General features: G+C 42.9%; 1 protein-coding gene across 2 annotated transcripts in view; it reads left to right on the forward strand.

Annotated features, from left to right (window-relative positions):
• The window catches only part of LIN28B (lin-28 homolog B), a 97621-nt gene that overhangs the window by 8888 nt on the left and 69341 nt on the right, over positions 1–19392 (forward strand). The window contains exons 2-3 of one of the 2 annotated variants that reach the window (XM_038133329.1): positions 583–631; positions 7714–7901. In XM_038133329.1, coding sequence (XP_037989257.1) covers positions 583–631; positions 7714–7901 — 237 coding nt within the window. Of the gene's footprint in view, positions 1–49; positions 632–7713; positions 7902–19392 lie in introns of those variants that run through there. The other variant, XM_038133330.1, reaches the window with a different exon arrangement.

Raw genomic sequence — 19392 nt, forward strand, 5'->3', positions numbered from 1 at the left:
TTTAATATTATTACATACTATGCTCTACAGTTTTATAAGTCATAACTAAAAGCATTTTTCTGTTGATACTTGGCATTGAGTTACTATTTTGACCATGAAAGAATCCTGGAGAATTATTTTATTGGCTTTTCTTAAATCATACACAAGGTATGACTTGATTGTTTTATATATACAATTTAAGCATAGTAAAGACAACTCACTAGTTCTTGGGTTACCTACTGCAATTAAATATTGATAAAGGAAAATAACACCTTCCAATATTCTGCAAATCTGTGTCTTTTCCCTCTTGTCATCAATTGTGTAGCTTTCATAAGAGACTAATGAAAGGGGCAATGCTTTTACTAGTGCTGAGGGGTGGGGGGGGGAAGCAGCACTTGATTTTTTTTCTCTTTTGCCTTGGTTATCTCACTGTGGTTCTGATGAGCTAGGTAAGTCTCAAACAGTAGGTTTACAGGTCACTTCATGGAGTCAATGCCCTGCCATTTATGGCCTCCTAATGAGCCGTTAAACTGGAGATGAGGTAATTAAATACGGTACACTGGGACAGTGAACGCGGTACTGACTCCAGCTCTCTGATTTTAGGTTCCTCAGAAGACGATGAGGTCATTCAAGAAGGTCTCCTCAGGCTCAGGTCAGTCTTCTCTCCAGCGTCTTACGTGGCTGACTGTGTATCTGTAAAACTGAGGTGCTTCAGCACTTCTGTCCCGCTGACTCTCATAATCACTGGGTGGGATGGGGAAGAACCGCTAATTTTGTCCACAGGTTTCAGAGTTCTTGTTGGATGCAGTCTTGAGTGTTCTGCTTCTGTAAGAATAATAAACAATTACATAAGGAAAGTTTATTTACAATAACCCCATGTCACATACCTGTCCAAGTGGTGGGAGCCCACGGGTTTGTATGAGCGCTGCGGGACCACCACCGCGGCAGACGCGCCGGTGGGCACACACCTCAATCACGGACTAAAATTTAAACTCGTCGACTTATTTCTGTGCCGCTGCCACATTAGCGCCACGCACCTCCTCAGCTTGCGACTCCTCAGCAGTGCCGTCTGTCCGGCCCCCTGCCCGCCCGTCCGTCCGTCCATCCCCCTGCCCCCGCCCGGGGCGGCGCATGCGCGGGCCGGGGCGCGGAGCTCCCCGCGGAGCGGCGCTGCGCCCCCGAGGGAAGCGCGCCCGTCCCGGGGACACCCGTGATCCCGCACCGCGCTCCCTGCACCGGTGGACGACCTTGGGCGGGCGAGGGCAGGCGCCGGGTGTCGTCTGTGTGCCGGGGCAGGAGGAGCTGTCCGTGCCACCGCCGGGCTGCCGCAGGCCAGAGCGCGCTTGGGCACTTGCCCGTCGGGGAGGACGAGGCGCGCAAAAGCCGCGCTGTCCCGCCTGAGCAGACGGGCTGGAGCGAAAGTGCCCGAGGCGCGGACCCGTCCGCTCATCGTCCTGCGCCTGCCGAGCGGGAGGCGAAGCGGTGACACCGGGCCGTGTGGCCGGTCCCTCCGCGGTGGCCGGTGTTCCCTGCGGGGCGTTAGCCCTGTCAAACGGTCTCCCGCGACGACTTCCAGAGCCTCCTTAAATCCCCCGGGGAAGCGGCCGCTATCAGTTGCAAATCCGCAGCTGGGAGACGGTTAATGTACGTGAGACCACATCCTGCATCCGAGCGAGCGCCTCCCGCGTCCTCCTGCCCGCGGATCCCACGCGGGATCGCAGCAGTAGACAGTGCTTTTAGAGTTCCGCGCACACCGCCGGCACGCTCAGCGGAGATGCACGGACGGCAGGGCGGGCCCGCGCCGCACCCGCGGCCGCCGCTTCTCTTTCCAACAGAACGTGTTCGCAAAGCTCATGCTTGAAACTGCGCTGCGACCCCAGTTCGAGCAGCGGCGCTTGCGAACCTCGGCGAGGACTCCCCGTCCCCATGAGGGAGCAGGGGCGGGCTCTGGGCATCCGGGAGCGCCCGCGTTGGGTGTGGCGGCTGAGGAGCGCCGGGGAAGCTGATAAACCGGCCGGGAGTGAGGGGGGAGAGGCGCTTTCTGAGCCCTGAAACTGCATTTCCCGAAAAGAGCCGCGGTTCGGTGCGGGCGCGGTGCGAAGGCGCCTCCAGAAAGCCTGTAACTTCATACTCCGCAGTCGCACGTCGGGCAATTCCCGTCCCTGCTCGATCCGAGCTGTGGCAGCGCGCAGTTGGGCCGGCGCTGTTTTGTTTTTAAAAAATAGAAATACGAATTGCATATTTTCTACTATTAATGCTCGCGTTTTAAAGCGAGGGTAATAAGCGCGACAAGGGGAACTGGCGGTGTCCCGAGCGCGCCCGACCCTGCTCTCCCCCAAAGGCGCGAGAAGGCATTCCGCCACGTCCCCGCTGGGAAGGAGCCGCATTTTCTGGGAAGTGTTAAACAAAAGCCCGGGGGCAAAGCCCGGCTTTAGAGCAGGGTTGCGGGGACAGACCTGCCGCTTCCCGGGCCCCGGCGGAGCGCGGCCGCTGGACGCCCGAGCCTCCGCGCCCGGCGGCCGCCCGGCTCTCGCTGCCCAGCGGAGGCGCAGCGCTGGAGAGCGGCCTCTGCTCCCCTCGAGCGGCACGGCCACGCCGGGAGCGGGCCGCCCCTCCACCCGGGCGCTGCGCGGCGGCGGAAAGGGAAAGCGGCTTTGGCGCCCAAAATGTAGGTGAGAGGGTTTTGGCGGGAACAGCTCCGCACCGGCAGAGCCTCCCGGCCACAGGAGCGGAGGAAAAGGCTCCCCTCCGACCACACATCTAGGAAGAGCTGGTGTCGGTGGAGAACGTGCAGAAAAAAACACGACGGACATCTTATTCGGTCCAGCATCGGCGGGGCGGCGCCGAGCAGCCCAGCGCGGGCAGCGGAGGAGAGGGGGCAGGGGCGCCGCGGCGCCGTCCCTGCCCCTCCTGCCTGCCGTCGGCGAGGAGCGCTGGCCGTGCTTTGAAATGGGAAGTGGTAGCAGCACCCCGAGCTCTGCTTTCAAGTGTAAAACGCGTTTTGTTTCAAATGCCCAAATGCACGCGGCTCCGTCGTTTGTTTGGATTTTTGTGGGTTTTTTTTTCCCCTGTTTTCTTTTGGGCTTGGTTTTTTTCTCTTTTTCCCTTTTCTTTTTCTTTTTTTTTTTTTTTTTTTTTTTTTGAGGTGGGGGTCTTTTTTGAGAAGGCGAGTAGTATTTTCGGGGAGGGGGGTTGTGCAATTTTTGCCTTGTTTTGGTTTTGTTTAGGGGAATAGAAGAAACCGAAGTTAGGACTTTAAAAGCTTTAGGAAGGTGACAAATAGGAAATCCAACACCATTGGTTTTGGTTACATAGTTTCAAGCGAGCTCTTGCTGTGCATGTACATAGACAATGATTCCAGCTTCCTATAATTGTCTTTTCCAAAATTAGCATCTGTTTAAAGAAATGTAAGGCTAGAAATGGATTAAAAAAAAAAAAAAAAAGGTAAACTATTACCATTAATCTATTTTTTCCCACGAACTAGCTTGTTCCGTAGGGTTTTCTTACCTCTTCCACTCTCCTTTCAGAATGAATTTTAGAAGGGTGTTGGTTGGGGTGGTTCCTTTTTTTTCTTTTTAAATTTTTTTTCTTTTACCCGGAGAGTTCCCAGCTGGCAACAGCTCTCTACCTTCCACAAAACTTGAAAGGCTGATGTCCCTTGCAGGAAATGAATGAGTCGATAACATCTGACACCAGTGACCAGTCCAGTGACCCCAACCTTAATTCCACTAATACTGGAGGCCTGAAAATCTCAGTAAAGACACTTTGCAAATCCCACCCCCCTCCATTTTACAAAATCTGCACTTATTTTGCAACCTAGGAAAAACTTTGCAACCAATACATTTACATTCATTTACTTAGGTGGTTTTGTAGTCGTTCATTTATTCATCGAAGAACATATAGTGAATTTTCTTTTCACTGAAATTTGCTAACAAGACATTTTTTCATTTAATGAACTCCATCATCTCGTTTGTGTCTGTTTAACCAATATTCTAGCCTCTAAGGGTTTTTTTTTTTTTTTAATACCGAATACCGGTAAATTAAATCAGAATTTTAAAACAAATACTTAAAAAACTTTATTAAAAGGGTATTTTCTGTCTTTTCGAGGGGCAGAGGGATCTTGTATTTTATTAATGTGCCATTCTGCCACAAGATATGTAGTCTTGGGCAGTTCAAGTAAGAGGTGTAAGGATTGTTGTCTTCCGGTAACCTTAATTTCTTGTTCATAACTGAGGTTTCACGTATATTAAAATCGCGTACATTCATTATATATTAGATATGGTCCTGGTCATAAGATCCAAGCATATAAAATTACTGGAGATTTAATATTGCAAAATAATCGCAATTGTAAGGGGGGAAAGGAGGTTATGAGCCAAAAGCAGTGGTATGTAGCACGAATGCTTAAGGCAGGTCAGTGTAGGAAGTCGACCTGACTGTTGAAATAACCTATAGGAAATTTACGGTTGAAGACTGCAAAGGAATTTCAGGATTTAAAGCTTCTGCTCCACTTGTCAGGGTGCTTGTATTTGTACACTCTTGCCCACCCTCGCCTCTTTCTTGCAAACGATCACACGGAGCCTCCACCTTGGTGTTTCACACAGAAATGAGGCGCTAGCAGGGGAATTGACGCTTTCCTGAAAGGCAACAAAAGGAGTAAACAGGCCCATGGGGGCAAAGGCGTTCCCCTTAATTGGGCAGACTGATCGACGCCACTTCCCAAACAACAGCAAGTGCTTTGCAAATGCATAAGCCCCTAGCATTCAGGTTCTGCACGGATCAGTTTGTTGCCTTGGCTTTTGTTTGTGTGTCCTTGGGATAAGAGAGGATGCTGGGGGTAGGAGGGGGGAGGTTAAAAATAAAGTCGGAGTCCTGGGTTTTACAAGGTACGGGCAACGTTTAAGGCACACAGACACACACACAACACATACACACACCTATACATATATACGTATATGTCTACATATTTGCATGTATATATATGTATAAATACCGCATGGAAATACAGACTAATGCGAGTAGGTGGTGATGAGGACAGAATACTTTCATCCGCAACTTTACACTAAAGGAGATGGACAGGTGAAAACCAAAACTAATTCTCCCTTGTTTTTCGCGTTTCTAAATTATTATTTTTAAAGCGTTTGGCCGTGCGTACAGCAGCAGGAAGGGCTGAGGGCAGGGCCATAGCTGTGTACCTGTGAGCGCGGAAGGGGAGTGCCTCTGCAAAGGGGCTGTTACCAAGCCCGTTACACATCACACATTTCTTCTCCGAATTGGATCCCCCCTCCCGCTGGCAGTGAAGACTTAAAACAGCAGTCCCCGGTCACCGTTATTTCTCCCCTCTTTGTCCTCTTCCCCGAGGCTTTTTTTTTTTTTTTTCCCCGCCCTCTTCTCCAGTAAATCCCCCTCTCTGTCAGTCCTCTCCCAACTGCTGATTGAGGTTCACTCCAATTCTCGGCTTGAAAACTGGGCTCTTATTTAGGAAGTCATTAATCACATCCCCTCCCCCGGAAAGAGATGGCGGAGAAACCTGTGAAGTACAATTCCTCGCCCCATCCCCCCTCCAGAAATGTTGTGAAACGCTAGATCTCCGCACATTCTGGGGCATATTAAGGTGATACCGCGTTTCCGGCGCGCTTCTAATTTGAATGCGAAATTAGTCACGATCCAGTTGCGCATCTGCCCGCGTTGTGCGCACAGGGTGCCACAGATGCCTGCCGCTGCTCGCCGTGCGTGTCTGCGCACACGTGTGTCCCCGTTCCGTGTCTGCACACACACGTGTGTCCCTGCTCCATGTCTGCGCACACGTGTGTCCCCGTTCCGTGTCTGCGCACACACGTGTGTCCCCGATCCATGTCTGCGCACACGTGTGTCCCCGTTCCGTGTCTGCACACACACGTGTGTCCCTGCTCCATGTCTGCGCACACGTGTGTCCCCGTTCCGTGTCTGCGCACACACGTGTGTCCCCGATCCATGTCTGCACACACACGTGTGTCCCTGCTCCATGTCTGCGCACACGTGTGTCCCCGTTCCGTGTCACCACACACGTGTGTCCCCGCTCCATGTCTGCACACACGTGTGTCCCTGCTCCATGTCAGCGCACACGTGTGTCCCCCGTCCGGGAGCATCTCGCCTTCGTGTGCGTACGCGGAGCCCGCCTGCGGTGGGCACAGATACCCCCATAATCTCCGCACGGCCGCCCCTGCGTGCAGCTGTTGCTCAGTGGGCTGTATCTAGAAACACACGGATCTTCCTACGGATTTCGGCATGCACGGGAGGGCAGAAACCCCAGAATAATACGTCATCTCGATTTCCCGTAAAGAAGCGTGCAGATTAGCTGTCCGAAAAGGAAGGGAGGAAAAAAAAAAAAAAAGCGCCTCGTTGGAAATTTCTTGTTCATTCATAAATTATTTTGGTGTGTCAGGCTACTTGAAATGGCGATTGGCTGCTCCTGCCTGCTGCCAACCCCTTAAGGATCCGATGCGAAATTAGTAGCAAGAAAGCATGTAATTGACCGAGTCACGTGTGCGCAGGGGGCCAGAAACGGAGCGAGAGAGACGGGGAAAAATCAAAAGAGGGAAAGCACATTAGACCATGCGAGCTAAATTTGCGATCGTTCAAAATCAGGATGTTAGATTAATGCAGAAGACCACTTCGATCCACAGGGAAAGTTTTCATCTCACGAGTTTGGAGCAGAGGGCCCGTGGGGCAACATGGCCGAAGGTTAATTTTCTTTTTCTATTGTTTTACTATGATTTTCGCTCGCTCGCTCGCTCGCTCTCTCCCCCTCTCCCCCCCTCCCCCCACCCCTTTTTAACCCAACTATGCATTACCCTTTTTTAGCAGCTCGCGCAAGGGGGCTTTCTCCAAACCCATTGTTACCCAGCTCAGAAACTGTTCCGTACCGCCCACACCGATTCACAACTTGAAAAGCTTTCAGGGGGCTATTGTTTGAATTGTTCCTGTTTGATTAAGCACAGTTGCAGTGGTGGGATGAGAAAACGGCCGTACACCTGTCCCAACTTTAATCGAAAGTTTATTCCAAGGAGGGATGGATACACCGTGGAAAATAGTGGTTTCGGCGCTGCATGTGCAATAACCAGTTGTGCAATCTACCCAATTTTGCTTATTCTCTCTCCTCCACCCCTCCTCGGCCGGCCTCCCCCCTCACCCCCCCGGTCCTGCGCCTTGCGAGGAGAGACTAATTGGGCTGAGAATTTCTGTTGAGAAATGGGATCGGTCTTAAACCAGCAATATTCAAGTAAAGTATCGCGTTCCGTGCTGTAATGTGGCTGAAAGATGGAGTTAAATGGAAAAATACACGTATGTACAGAAACGTGGGCTGCCCTGGGCTCAGAGAGAGGGAGAGCCTCCGTGCGCAGTGTTTCCTCTCTGTAACCTCCGGTGATTTAATTTTTTTACGTGTTTTGGGGAGAAGGTTGTTTAATTTAGGATTTAGGGAAAATACGCACTTTTCACCGTTTGCTTTTTGATTTTGTTTTGTTCGCTCCCCGTTTTTTTTTTTTTTTTTTGGGGGGGGGGGGGGGTTGGTTGGTTTTTTGGTTTTGGTTTGTTTTTTTTTTTACCCCGTTTTGTTTGTAGAAACTCCTTTAAACAGCGGCAAAAGGATGTTACCAGAATTTAACTCTTTGCTTTGCATCTTGTCCCTCTCTTCCTTCTTTTTCTCCCCCCTTCCCCCCCACACCCCCACATCCCCCGCCTTTCCCTCTACCTCAGCAGGGGCGAGTAAAGGTGGAGACGAACCCGGGAAGTTGCCGGAGCAGGAAGAAGAAGAGGAATCCCAGGTTTTGCACGGAACCGGCCATTGCAAATGGTTCAATGTGAGAATGGGATTCGGGTTCATCTCCATGAGCAACCGAGAGGGAAGCCCCTTGGAGTCTCCAGTTGATGTCTTTGTACACCAAGTAAGACCCGTTTTTGTCTTCCATCTCAGCCTGCCACATTTGGTTGAGCTCAGTGGGACTCCGGTTTTATGTGAAGAGAAGTAACCTATTTTTTCTAGGTATTTGAGTACATCTGTAGTTAAGGAGTCGCCTTAGGTAGTGGTTCTGTTGGCGGTGTACAATTTGAATATATAAGGTCGTTAGATTGTGCTTAGTTTCTGTGGCTGGTGATTTGTGCAAGGGTATAATGTTTCTTCCTATCTTCCTCCTTGGTTGGAAAAGTCTCCTGTGGTTTTTATTTATTTTCAAATGTCACACTTTTTAACAAGATTTATCATTTGTCACCGGACTGATCAAGAGCAGATATGCCTTTCCTTGGAAACTGTTTAAAATTAAGCTGGGAAAAGAATAAATAAATGTCGGGTTTCATTCAGATAACATTTGAGTACAGTTTTAAACGGTTTACTTGTAAACCTCGATTTACTTTTTAAAAGCTCATCTGAGATTAGTTAGTGAAATTAAGACATAATTACAGTGGTTTTTTGTAGTAATTCAGACCTGAGAGTGTCCCTGTGGTGATACTCTGAAGCGTGTATGTGGTTTGGTTGGTTGATTTTTAATTATTCCTTTCTAGGGAGAAAAAAAAGGAAATAATTATTAAGTATTCAGACCAAAAGCAGTGTCTCTGTAATGCTGTTGGGGAGACAGGGGGTGTATGGTCCATGGTTTTAATTTTAAGCAGCATGGTTGGTTTCGTGTTTTGAACGTGGAAACTGATATGAATGCCTTCCTGTTAAACGAGTTACAGATGCAAAATAGGTATGAAATAATTAGGGAACTTTTTTTGAGACCTGTGCTGTGGTTTGTGAAGAAGACCTTCCCTGGTCCTTCTGTAAATCTCCAGTTGCAACTATGCTATTTTGAATTTCACCCATCTCCTCTGTGATCAGGGAAGGAGAAGAGAGCTATCAGGTAAAGAGACCATTTTGGGGTTGGTTAGGGCCATGTTAGGGCGGCAAAAGGCATCTTTTTACGTGGCTGTCCGCTTTCTATGACGTTTGCAATGACGGTGAAGGGGCTGTTCCATGATTATACAGTGACTCCCTTTTAATGTTGCGTTTGGTGGCCCGGCTTTATTGTGCAGTAACTTTATCAGGCTTTTTAAAATCATACACCTTCGATTAGGTTAGTAGGTGGCTGAAAATTCTGAAGAAAGTGCTGCTGTGGCCTGTTGCCTTGCAGTGCAGGGTGGGGTGGATTTCTGGTCTTGGTGCCTTACACACACGTGCCCTTGCACCTAAGGGTCTGCACTTCAGTACAGCTGCTTGCATTTGAAATCATGTACAAAGCGTGGAATCCAGTAGTGAACTCACTAAATTCCTACACTTCCTGCTTTGTACTGGCATATAAGCTGCCCCCTCTTTGCTGCTGCTTTTTCTCTTTAAGACTGAATGAATGAAACACTTATCAAAGAAGGAGCAGTCTTCCTCCTTTTCTCCTTTTCTTCCCTTCTTTGTATCTTGAATCACGAAGTTGCTTTTTACAGTTCTATAAATTCACTTTAAAGATAAAACCCTCTCTTTCTTAATGTAATTTTGTGTTAATGTATGTAATTTTTTTGCTTCTTGAATAGTAGAAGACAAATATTTAAAACATAGCAGTGCTGTTAATAAAAAACACATTTGGAAACAAAGATATTCTTAGAGCTGTGGAAATAGAGAAGTATTGAACTGCGTGATAACCTGATACATTTAAGTAATACTAGACAAGGTTTTCAGTTTCATAATGGAAAGTAGTCATAGAAAATAATAAAGTAGTAGTAAATTTGGAAGTCTCAATAGAGTTGTGTTCCCTAAAGGAGGGGAAGAGGAGGAAATGTTAGACAAGTTTGTTTATTACAGTTTAATAATCTACAACTTATCCATACCCTTGGGTTTCTAAGACAATCACGGTGTAAAATGCAGTGAAAAATACCATGTTTCATTGCATGTTAACTGCGTGCCTCAGTCATTTTGAGTTTACATAGAGATACGTCTTACTGAGTGAAGTTATTATTAGTATTTTGTAATGAATTGCTTTTGCAGCAAAGAAAGTATGTTTCTCATCATTTTCATTCTGATGAAGTCTAAATATATATAAACTTCACCGTGACATGAATCTTCCCTCCATCAGTTTTCTGTGTAATGTAACAGGGAGAACTACTATCTGTTGTGTTTCAGAGTACATTTTAGATAATTGATATTGCTACCTAGAATGCTTTGTTAGCTAACTAGCTGACCAGTTCTTGCAGTAGCAGCCAGAGCATAAAAGTGTTTTTAATTCTGTAGTGTTATTTAATGCTGCTGCTTGTACAAATCTGTTGCCTGAGCAGTGATTAGACCCTATTCCTATTAGTTTCTTTAATTCGAAAAAAATTGTCACGTGAAGGGTCCTTTTCAAGGCAAAGATGTTAGTTTATTAATCTGTTGAAACAAAACATTACTGTTCAAAACTGCTTTGAAAACACTTCATCATTTAAGTGTGTGCAGGTAGTGTTGCACGCGTTCATTCGCTCATGCTGCAGTGTTTGTAGCTAATAGTATAATTTTATAGAATTAAGCAGTCTGAGCAGGGGAGAGAAGCTTCTAATTTACTTAGTCTAAGTCCTGTCAAAGCTAGCTTGAACCCTGCAACAGTATTTTTACTTTCTTATCTTACCGTTTTTTGGTGAGGTTACGCCCAGTTTATGAGATCTTGCTATGAGCAGAAACTTACAGTATGTCAAGTCAAAATTCCTGTAATAGTTTAAGCTCATTATACCTAGACTTTTGGGCTTGCAATAAATAATACAGCTTTCTTCTTGGCGTTCCCCCTTAGCTATGTGTGGATTATAGCCACATTTTTCTAAAGTCAGTGCTTTGCTAATTGTATATATTGATATATTTTTAGAGGACCATGCTTTTGTTTGGACTTCCCTTCCCCTTCACCCAGTGAAAATCCTATTCACGAAACAGCTGCAGTATTGAGTTTTTAACCCTGCCTTTTAAGTCCTTCCTTTGGTGTTAATCATTTCAATTGATCTCCTGTGAACTACCTTCAGACAGTTGTTACCCTTCTGGTAATGAAGTACCTAGAGCTGGATGCATTATTTAAGGTAGAAACATGTCAGCCATTATATATGTGCATCTGTGTGTCTACAATGTAATTTGGTACACTTACACAAGTCTACAGTCTTTTCCTTTTTAGTTCTATTCTGATACAGCTTCTATCTTTAAGTCTTGTGTTTGAGTCATTCAGGGTCATATAAAAATTATGAGTCCTAAAAACTATTTGATTTTTTGAACAGAAGCCATGCTCAGTGCAGCAATGTGCCAAGTCAACTCTGTTTCTGAAAAAAAAAAAAGGAAAAGTAGCAACGATAGTCCTCTGTAACCTTTTTAAATCCAAGGACTGTGCACCTTACTGAATTTGGCTCAATATTATCATATGTTCTCTGTAAGTTACCATGGAATGAATAATACAGCTTGTTTCTCTTTTGTGATGTGAATTCTGGACCTAGTTATGTGCGAGTGGCTCTTACTAAATTTTAGAAGAAGTTCTGTTTGTCAAAGGGTAAAGCAGAGAGAGGTGAAGTGAGGGAAACCTTTTGTGGTGCATGTGAATAAAGGTCTTTGGTGCAAAGAACTCAGAAGAGCAGAAGTTTTCATAGAATCAGAAAAGGATGATGTTCGTTAAATTTGTTTTTGTGCATTCAAAATTAGACAACTTAAATATATACTACTTCTTTTGGATGCTAGCAGGCAAAAATGCTGTATATTCTTTTTCACACACACTTTGTACAGACTAAGTTAGAAACAATTATTTTCTCCTTCGCTTAGTGTGAAGCACAGATGTTAAAGATGATCATGAGCTGTAGGGTACTGAATGTAAACAGATGTAATTAAATGCATGTTTGTGAGTATCAAAGGTTAAGATTTTATGTCTATTTCTCAATAATGTGTTTTTTCAGAATGTGTTTTTTTTATTCCGTTTAGATGGAGTTTGTTGGGACCTGGTTCTGTAGTCCAAAATTCTTACCACAATAAGGGATTGATACAATATTTCTGAACTAGGACCTTAAGCACAATCATTCTTTGGGATCCTCTTTTATGAGATGGGGAGAGGAAGGAAGGGAGGAGCAGCATGTAGGAGCTGGTGTATTTTGTCTTCTCATTAAAAGAAACATAGTTGGCTTGAAATTTTTCACTTTCATCTGAACTTTCTTACTGTTACTGCAAAATTTTATTAAAATAGAAAACACCCTTTTCTCTTGCATTGAGTCCTCCTGCACTGTACTATCAATTGTGTATTATAAAGATTGCTCTTACTGTTTCAAGTACCTGTAACAAAAGGAGGAAAAATTATTGAGACTATTTTGACTGTAAACAGAAGAATAAATGGAAAACGAGACATACAAGCAGCATCTGAACAGTCTTTTCCCTTAATGTGACTAACTGTCCTTTTCAATGATCAATCGGATGCCTGTTCTTTGGATTCCTAGTTTTTAGGCATGGCTGAACTGCTTTTTCTATGACAGAGACATGACATTATACACTCAATACTGACTTTCTTATATTGTGAGCACACGTGGTCCTGTGCTTTTTTAAGGATGCATTAATTCTTTCATCTAGCATACCTTTTTCATTTTTGTTTTATTGGGAGCCTTTAAAAACTACTTAATTGCTCAGCATAGGTATGCCTGTTTGGAGTGTAGAAGTCCCCACGTGGAATATGCTGTTACAGACTTGTCGTCTTTGACTTCTGCTTGGGACCAGGCAAGCCCAGTCCTAATCAAAACAAAAGTGGCTAGCAGGATTTAGGGAGGGAGGCTGAGGAAGGAAGTGTGTCTGCAGTGAGCATGTGTGGGGAAGATCCGGCAGGGATCAGCCACGGGTGTCAAAGTCTGCCCAGCAGCCTCAGCGCGTGTAGTGTCCAAACAGAACGGAGCTGCCGGAGACCCGGACCCACAGCTTTGGCACTCACCAGCTGTGCTGCAGCATGCAGAGAAATAATGGGGACCACTGATTGTGGTATGGAGTGCTACAGCATTGGGATTTTTTTTTTTCCTAATTTTGAAACATTTGTTTTGGCTACTAATTAGTGTATAAGTTAGCGTAGTGTATGGACATATAGACAGATGGTGAAATACTTCACTGACAGCTTGATGGTTTAAGATGGTTGTCTGAAGAAACTTGTAATTTGGTTATTTGAGTTACGGAGCTGCCATCTTCTTAACCTTCCATATTTCATCTATTTACATCTAACCCCAACACTGTAGTAAATTGTTATTAGTAAATCTATATAGTGTTTAAGTGAATGGCAACACCATTAAACCTAAGTGGTGTTGAATCAGATCAGACTTGACTGAAGAGTTTTAAACCTTGCATGTTGACAAGCAGAAATCACAAGTGGCCCAAAGGCATAGGGTTGCAGTGGGAAAACTTTGTTTTAAGAGGTATTTCCCTCTTCGGCAGAGCAGTAAATGCTCCCTTTCCAGAGCAGGCTATCGTCTTTTTCTCCAAGACTGAGGAAGTTGTGCACAGGGGTTGGGATACTGGAAGGAAGAGGATATTTTGTCTGGGGCACAAACATAAGATATCAAAGCAGATATATGAATCAAAGCTAAAAGGAAATGAATTGTCAGATTGGGAAAAATGTTGTTTTTGTTGTTTGTTCTGGTTTGCAACTGCATTACCAAGGTAGTAGGTCCATTTAGAATCATCCAGAGTTTTGTTTCACAAAGTATACTCCCATGTAAATATTGTTTGGTTTATCTTCCTTAAGTAACCCATTGCAGTAAAGGCCTGCCATATTTCCTCACTAATTATCAACAGAAGCAAAATTAGGCCCACCAGTTTCTACAAAGGTGTATAAAAGTGACTATGAAAGTATCATTTAAGAATGATCCTAGAAACTAGAAACTAGATGGTAAAGACCATTTATGATGCTTTTTAAAACCAACACAAATAAATAAGGATGTACTGTTTAAATTTTTAATTCCCTGTATGTAGGATGCTTTTTTAAAAATCAACTGAAAGTAACCAGGACTGTTAGAGAGGTATTGTGTGATGCTTGGTTCTTTTTAAAGGACAGTTCTTTCGGACAGATTTGGACTGGCTTTTGCCTGATGAATATCACTAGTGAAAGCAGTGAATCCTTAAATTGCTTTTACACCAGCAGAGTATCAGTAAGCACCTCTGCTTGGAAGGTGGGGAAGTGCATATAATTTCCTAAGCCTATTCAGCTGAAGAAACTGGTGTCCATGCTTTTCCTCTAGTCTGGCTGGTTCTGACTTAAAATGGAGGGGGTGTTAACTACTTGAGAGATGGCTAAAGGGAATTCCACATCTCACTCCAGAGATGGCTTGGCTGCTTGTGGAGCAGCTGTGGACCTTGCTGCAAGCATCACAGTCTGCTGTATTATGGAAAACTGGCACTGAATTTGATTTTTTTCTGAACATGCAAAGCTGTAGCATGCAGCAGGTTCAGCAGCTGCTCTGCAAGCAGCTGAACAAGGCTTTGCAGTAGCAATGTGGGGTGAATAGGTGGAGGCTTAAACTCCTACAGCCTTCCTTCTCAGTAGGAATCCTACTGAGATGACTTGACTTTTACATTTGGCAGCAGTGCCGCTGCTTCAGTAAGTTTCAAGAGCTTTTGTATCACTCTTCACGTTGGACTAGGATAAGTGCTTGTGGGGCTGCATTGCAAACTCATCTGGGGAAGTGTTCGGGTTTTTATCTGACTTTTGTATGATTTTTCATAGCAGAGAATCCCCACGATCCCCACTAATAAATAAGGGTGGGCAGTGTTGGCACCATGGAAGGGTGGCCAAGGGTGCAAGCAAGCAGCAGCCAGGGTGAGGTGAAGGTATTGGAGGAAAGAGCTGGAAGCTACTGTCACAGAAATGTGATGAATAAACTGCAGTCTCCTGGTGCAAAAGAGCAAGCATTCTTGTGTTGCCACCTTCAGCTGGGGAAGGAGAGACAACGAAAGTGATAATGAATTTTCAAGGAAAAGGGCATTTGAGGGTATAGGCATGAGTACAAGCATCTGAGCTCTCTTTGGAAGTGAAATGTTTCAGGAATCTTTGTGTCACACTTCAGTCTTCCAGTTTCTCTTGTTTAGTGATTACAATTCAGTGGTGGCACTGAAATATATTGATTGCAGTTTTGAAAAAGCACTATTTATAAAGCAGACAAAAAAATCAGGGAAACTTTGATACATGTAAATAATATGTGGGCTTTTTCTTCTACAGAACTGAAAAAGGCATATTTGCAGGGCATATACATAATAATTTGGATAGATCTTTTTAGCAGATAAATGAGGTCTTCGTGAAATTAATTGATAATCTGGAAAGTACAGCTCCTTAATTATTCTGTACATATGGAATTTCAACTTTGAAAGTTAAATACATCAAAGCATTTGAGATTATTTGTCTGAGTTTGTAGAATATTCTTATTCTATTATCAGCGCAGGAGCCAAGAGAATCAAACAGTTTCTATTCCACCATTCTGATCGGGTGCTAGAATTGCATTTTTTGGAAGGAAGAAGACTGAAAAGCTCAGATTCATTTTTTACCATCCTAAGTTAATATTTTCACTGGTTAAAATTGTTTAACACATAAAATCTGAGTAAAGGCATATATAATCAATATTTAGTGTATGAATTTATCTACAAAATCAAAGTAATATTTCATGACAGATCTTGTGCACTGTCAGAAAATGCTAATGTTGTTGTTATTACACTCATAAATGTGTAATTCTCATCAATTTATCTGTTAGTGGTTTTCCCATCAAAGATCATCTGTTCCCAGAGAGGCCTTCTTTTAATTAGCCATGCTAATTTATAGGTATGCAGTGCTGAGAGAATTTCTTTTGCTTGATTGTTTTTATTATAGTGCCACGTGAGGCTACTTTAACATTGGTGTTGCAACTCTCTGTTTATGGTCATATAATACATGGACCAAAATAAACCCTGGTCTGAAATTGAGAGTAAAAGTGATAGCCATTGTGTTCTTTAACAAGACCAGAATAAGCAAAACTTCGAGTTTTTTTTCAAAGTACAGGTGTCTTTAAAATCGCTTAATTGTGCACATGTGCTATAATTTAAAAAATATTTTATTTCACTTTACAACTGTGTTTTGCAAGGTGGTAATGAAAATCTTGGTTAGTTTTATGAGCCATTTGTAATAATACAATTTTAGGGGAAATAAGGGGGTTTAAAAAGCCTCTGCTGACCATGTGTAATAATTTGTGAATATTCTTAGACTCAATGTATTGGAAATACTAGAAATATATAAAAGTAGTAGTATTGAACATACCTAATAGACCCAAGCTGACTTCTCTAGATGTTGGATTAGACCCCCAACTGTATCCTGTATTTAAAATATATATTATCTCAGCCAGTTATCTCACCCAGTTTAATTACCTGGTCTAAGACATGCGGGTTATACATCCTGAGAATCAGCCATTTTTGACACTAAAGTGGAATAAAATCCAATAATTATTCACAAACTTGTTTGCTGCCCTCTTGCCCAGATATTAAACACAATAATACATCAAGTGAATGGCAATTTGAGAATTGTTTCAACAGTTAACAAAACCTCTTCCTTAATGCAATGAAATTATGTCATCCCTTCCCTTGTTGATTACAGACCTGGTGAGCCAAATTCTGCTCAGTATTGTCTCGTGAAGTGGTCCTACTGACCTGTGAAACTTAGAAGTGGATGTTAAGACTCTTACATGAATCTTTTAACTGAAACTCTGTGGTTCGCAGGCTTTTGTTTTCGTAAGGCTGTAAGTGTGCATTTTGTGCTTAAAAACAGTCTGAGCTGTTCCTGTACAGTGCCTAAAAGGTAGGGTCATAAACAGGATTTGGGTTACTGTTGCTTAATTAAAAGTTGACTAAAAGTGATACAACTTGTCAAGTTCATGCATCCGTACTATGTTATGTGTGCAATTTGTATATACTTTTCACAGGATGTTGCTTCTTTCCTACTGTGAATGTATAATATTAAATGTCTTAGCTAAATTCACCTGGCCACTCATCTACCAGTCTGCTCTGATGCTAAGGTATATCAGGCTGATAATGTGGGTTTTTTTTCCCATCTTCCTGTTGAAAAATTGCTCAGTCCCAAATAAGTTCCTCACAGTAGGAAAAAGTGGGAGAAGTATGCGAAATGCTCCCAGTGTGGGAAAGAACCCTCAGTGTGGGCACAGGCACGTTCTGTTGGAGGTGAATGAAGTTCACCCTTGCAGTGAAAGTGCCTTTGGGGTGTTGAACTGTTACTGAGTCCCATGCAAGGCCTTTGATTCCTGGGAGGGCTGATGGGATGCAGCAGGTATTGGGAAATTCTTTTGAAAACCTTGTAACTTGCAGTATTGCATATCTCTGTTGATGAGGAGGAGGATGGGAGTCCTACTGGCTCCTTTAGGATCTGTCTTCTTCCCAGGCCCTGGTGTTAGGGATGCAGAGATCCTACTCAGAGACAAGGGAGGGCACTGGCTGGTGGGGAGGAGGAAGTAGCTGAACCTTGTGCTCAGACAGGAGCAGGTGGACAGTTCACAGATTTGGAGGCATTGTATAATCCTCAAATATTTGTAAATGCAGTTAGTCAAAAAGTTTCCATTTCACCACAGTCCTCAGCGGGTCTCCACTGCAGTGAATACATTCTCATTTGGCTGTGCCAAATCTGCTTTGTTTGCCTGCTTTGTTGTTTGGTTTTGGAGGTTTGTGTGCCTGTGTGTGTGTGTTAATTACAGAAAGCACATTACATTTGTAATAGATGTTTTACATGAGTCAAAGTCACATTTGTTCAATGTTTCCATGTAGCATGTTTTGCAGAAACTTTTTATTGGGTGGGAAATGCAGGGTGGAAGTGAACCCTGTAAGGAATGCGTGGTTTCTTGTGGAGGGGTCTGGGTGGGTCTAGCATGCAGGCTGATCTAAGGGCATCTTGTTTGTTCTGTGTGATTCTGGTTTAGAAACTGCTGCAACCTGGGAAAAAAAAAGATGAAATAATTTCTACTGGATAATTTCTACTGAAATAATTAATTTTGAATGTGAAGCAGATGCATTAATAAACCAAGAAACTCTTCATTTCTGATACTGTAGAGAACTTTACATGTCACCATTGACTTTGCAGCACTAGTCACAAAGAGAGGACTGTGGGATTGAGCTCTAGAGGATAAGAGAGCAAAAGATTTTAAAGGTGCATTGTTAAGATGAAAACAATATTCAAGATTTTTAGGCAGAAATATAGTAGATAAAAGACAGATAATTTTATCTGAAGATAAATTTTTTGCTTAGACTTGCAGGAGTAGGATTTTGTTAGTGTTAGTTCCTGCTTTTGCAACACTAAATGGAGCAGTAATTACCATATCTTTCACTAAGGAGTGCTTAATTATCCTGGACTATAGTCTATTATCTACATTATGAAAGTAGGCTATCAGATTCTCCTCTTAGCAATGCCTTCTCTTCCTCAGAATTAAAAAAAGAAGTTTACAATATTCCAAAATACAATCCATTTGATTTGAAAATGTTTACAATTATATCAATTCAAGACTTTGATTGGGAAAGTTTATTTAAATTTGATCAGTGCCTACATTGTCTTCAGTAGAAATTATTAAAGACTTCTATAAAAAATAAAAATGCATATTCCATTTTATATGTATTTACATTTAGTAACTACCTTTTTCAAGAACACGGATGCTTTTTAAATTAATCTGCAGTCTGCTTTGAGCAACGTCTCTTAATGTTTGATAATGTAATTGGTAGATCCAGATTCCCTGAAGAATTTTCACATTAATCTTCATTAATTTATTTTAATTGAGCAATTACATATTTTCTTCCAATGGCAGATTAATTTTTTCTTGTAGTATAGTTTCTTTTTTACTGAGACTAATGATAAGTAGTTTATTGGGAACTGATAGCCCGTTCCATGCTTGTGTGGGTTTATTGTTAATCTTCACACAGTACTTCTTTGGATGATCATTCTTTAACTGGTGACAGCTGTAAATGGACTAAGATCAGACTGCTGAAGCAGCTACAGTTGGAGCATTTGGTGAAAGATGAATTATTTTTAGTGTTCATTATTAGATAGTATAATCAATGCTTAAGATTTTCTGTGATTCACATATTAATATCTTTTTTAGTGGAAATCAGTGTATATATATATATATATATATATATATATATAACACTAAAATGTTTTTATAGTTGTAATTTTATTTCCTTTTACCTGAATGTCCATTACAAGGGATCTAAACTAGCACTGACCACAGTAGGTGTCATGAAATGCACCCGTAGGGTATTATATTCTCTTGAGTGAGCTAATGGCATAACATGGTTGATTTCATTGCAGCATTTCTGGTTTTAGGATGATAAATATAATCTATTTGTTAAATTCTTAAAAACTTATAAACCTTAGCTTAGTTTCTGTTTTCTCCCTCATTCTGATGTGCATTTTGAAAGTACAGGATATTTTATCTACATTT

The sequence above is a fragment of the Motacilla alba genome, chromosome 3 (genome assembly GCF_015832195.1).
Source record: "Motacilla alba alba isolate MOTALB_02 chromosome 3, Motacilla_alba_V1.0_pri, whole genome shotgun sequence".
Taxonomy (NCBI): domain Eukaryota; kingdom Metazoa; phylum Chordata; class Aves; order Passeriformes; family Motacillidae; genus Motacilla; species Motacilla alba.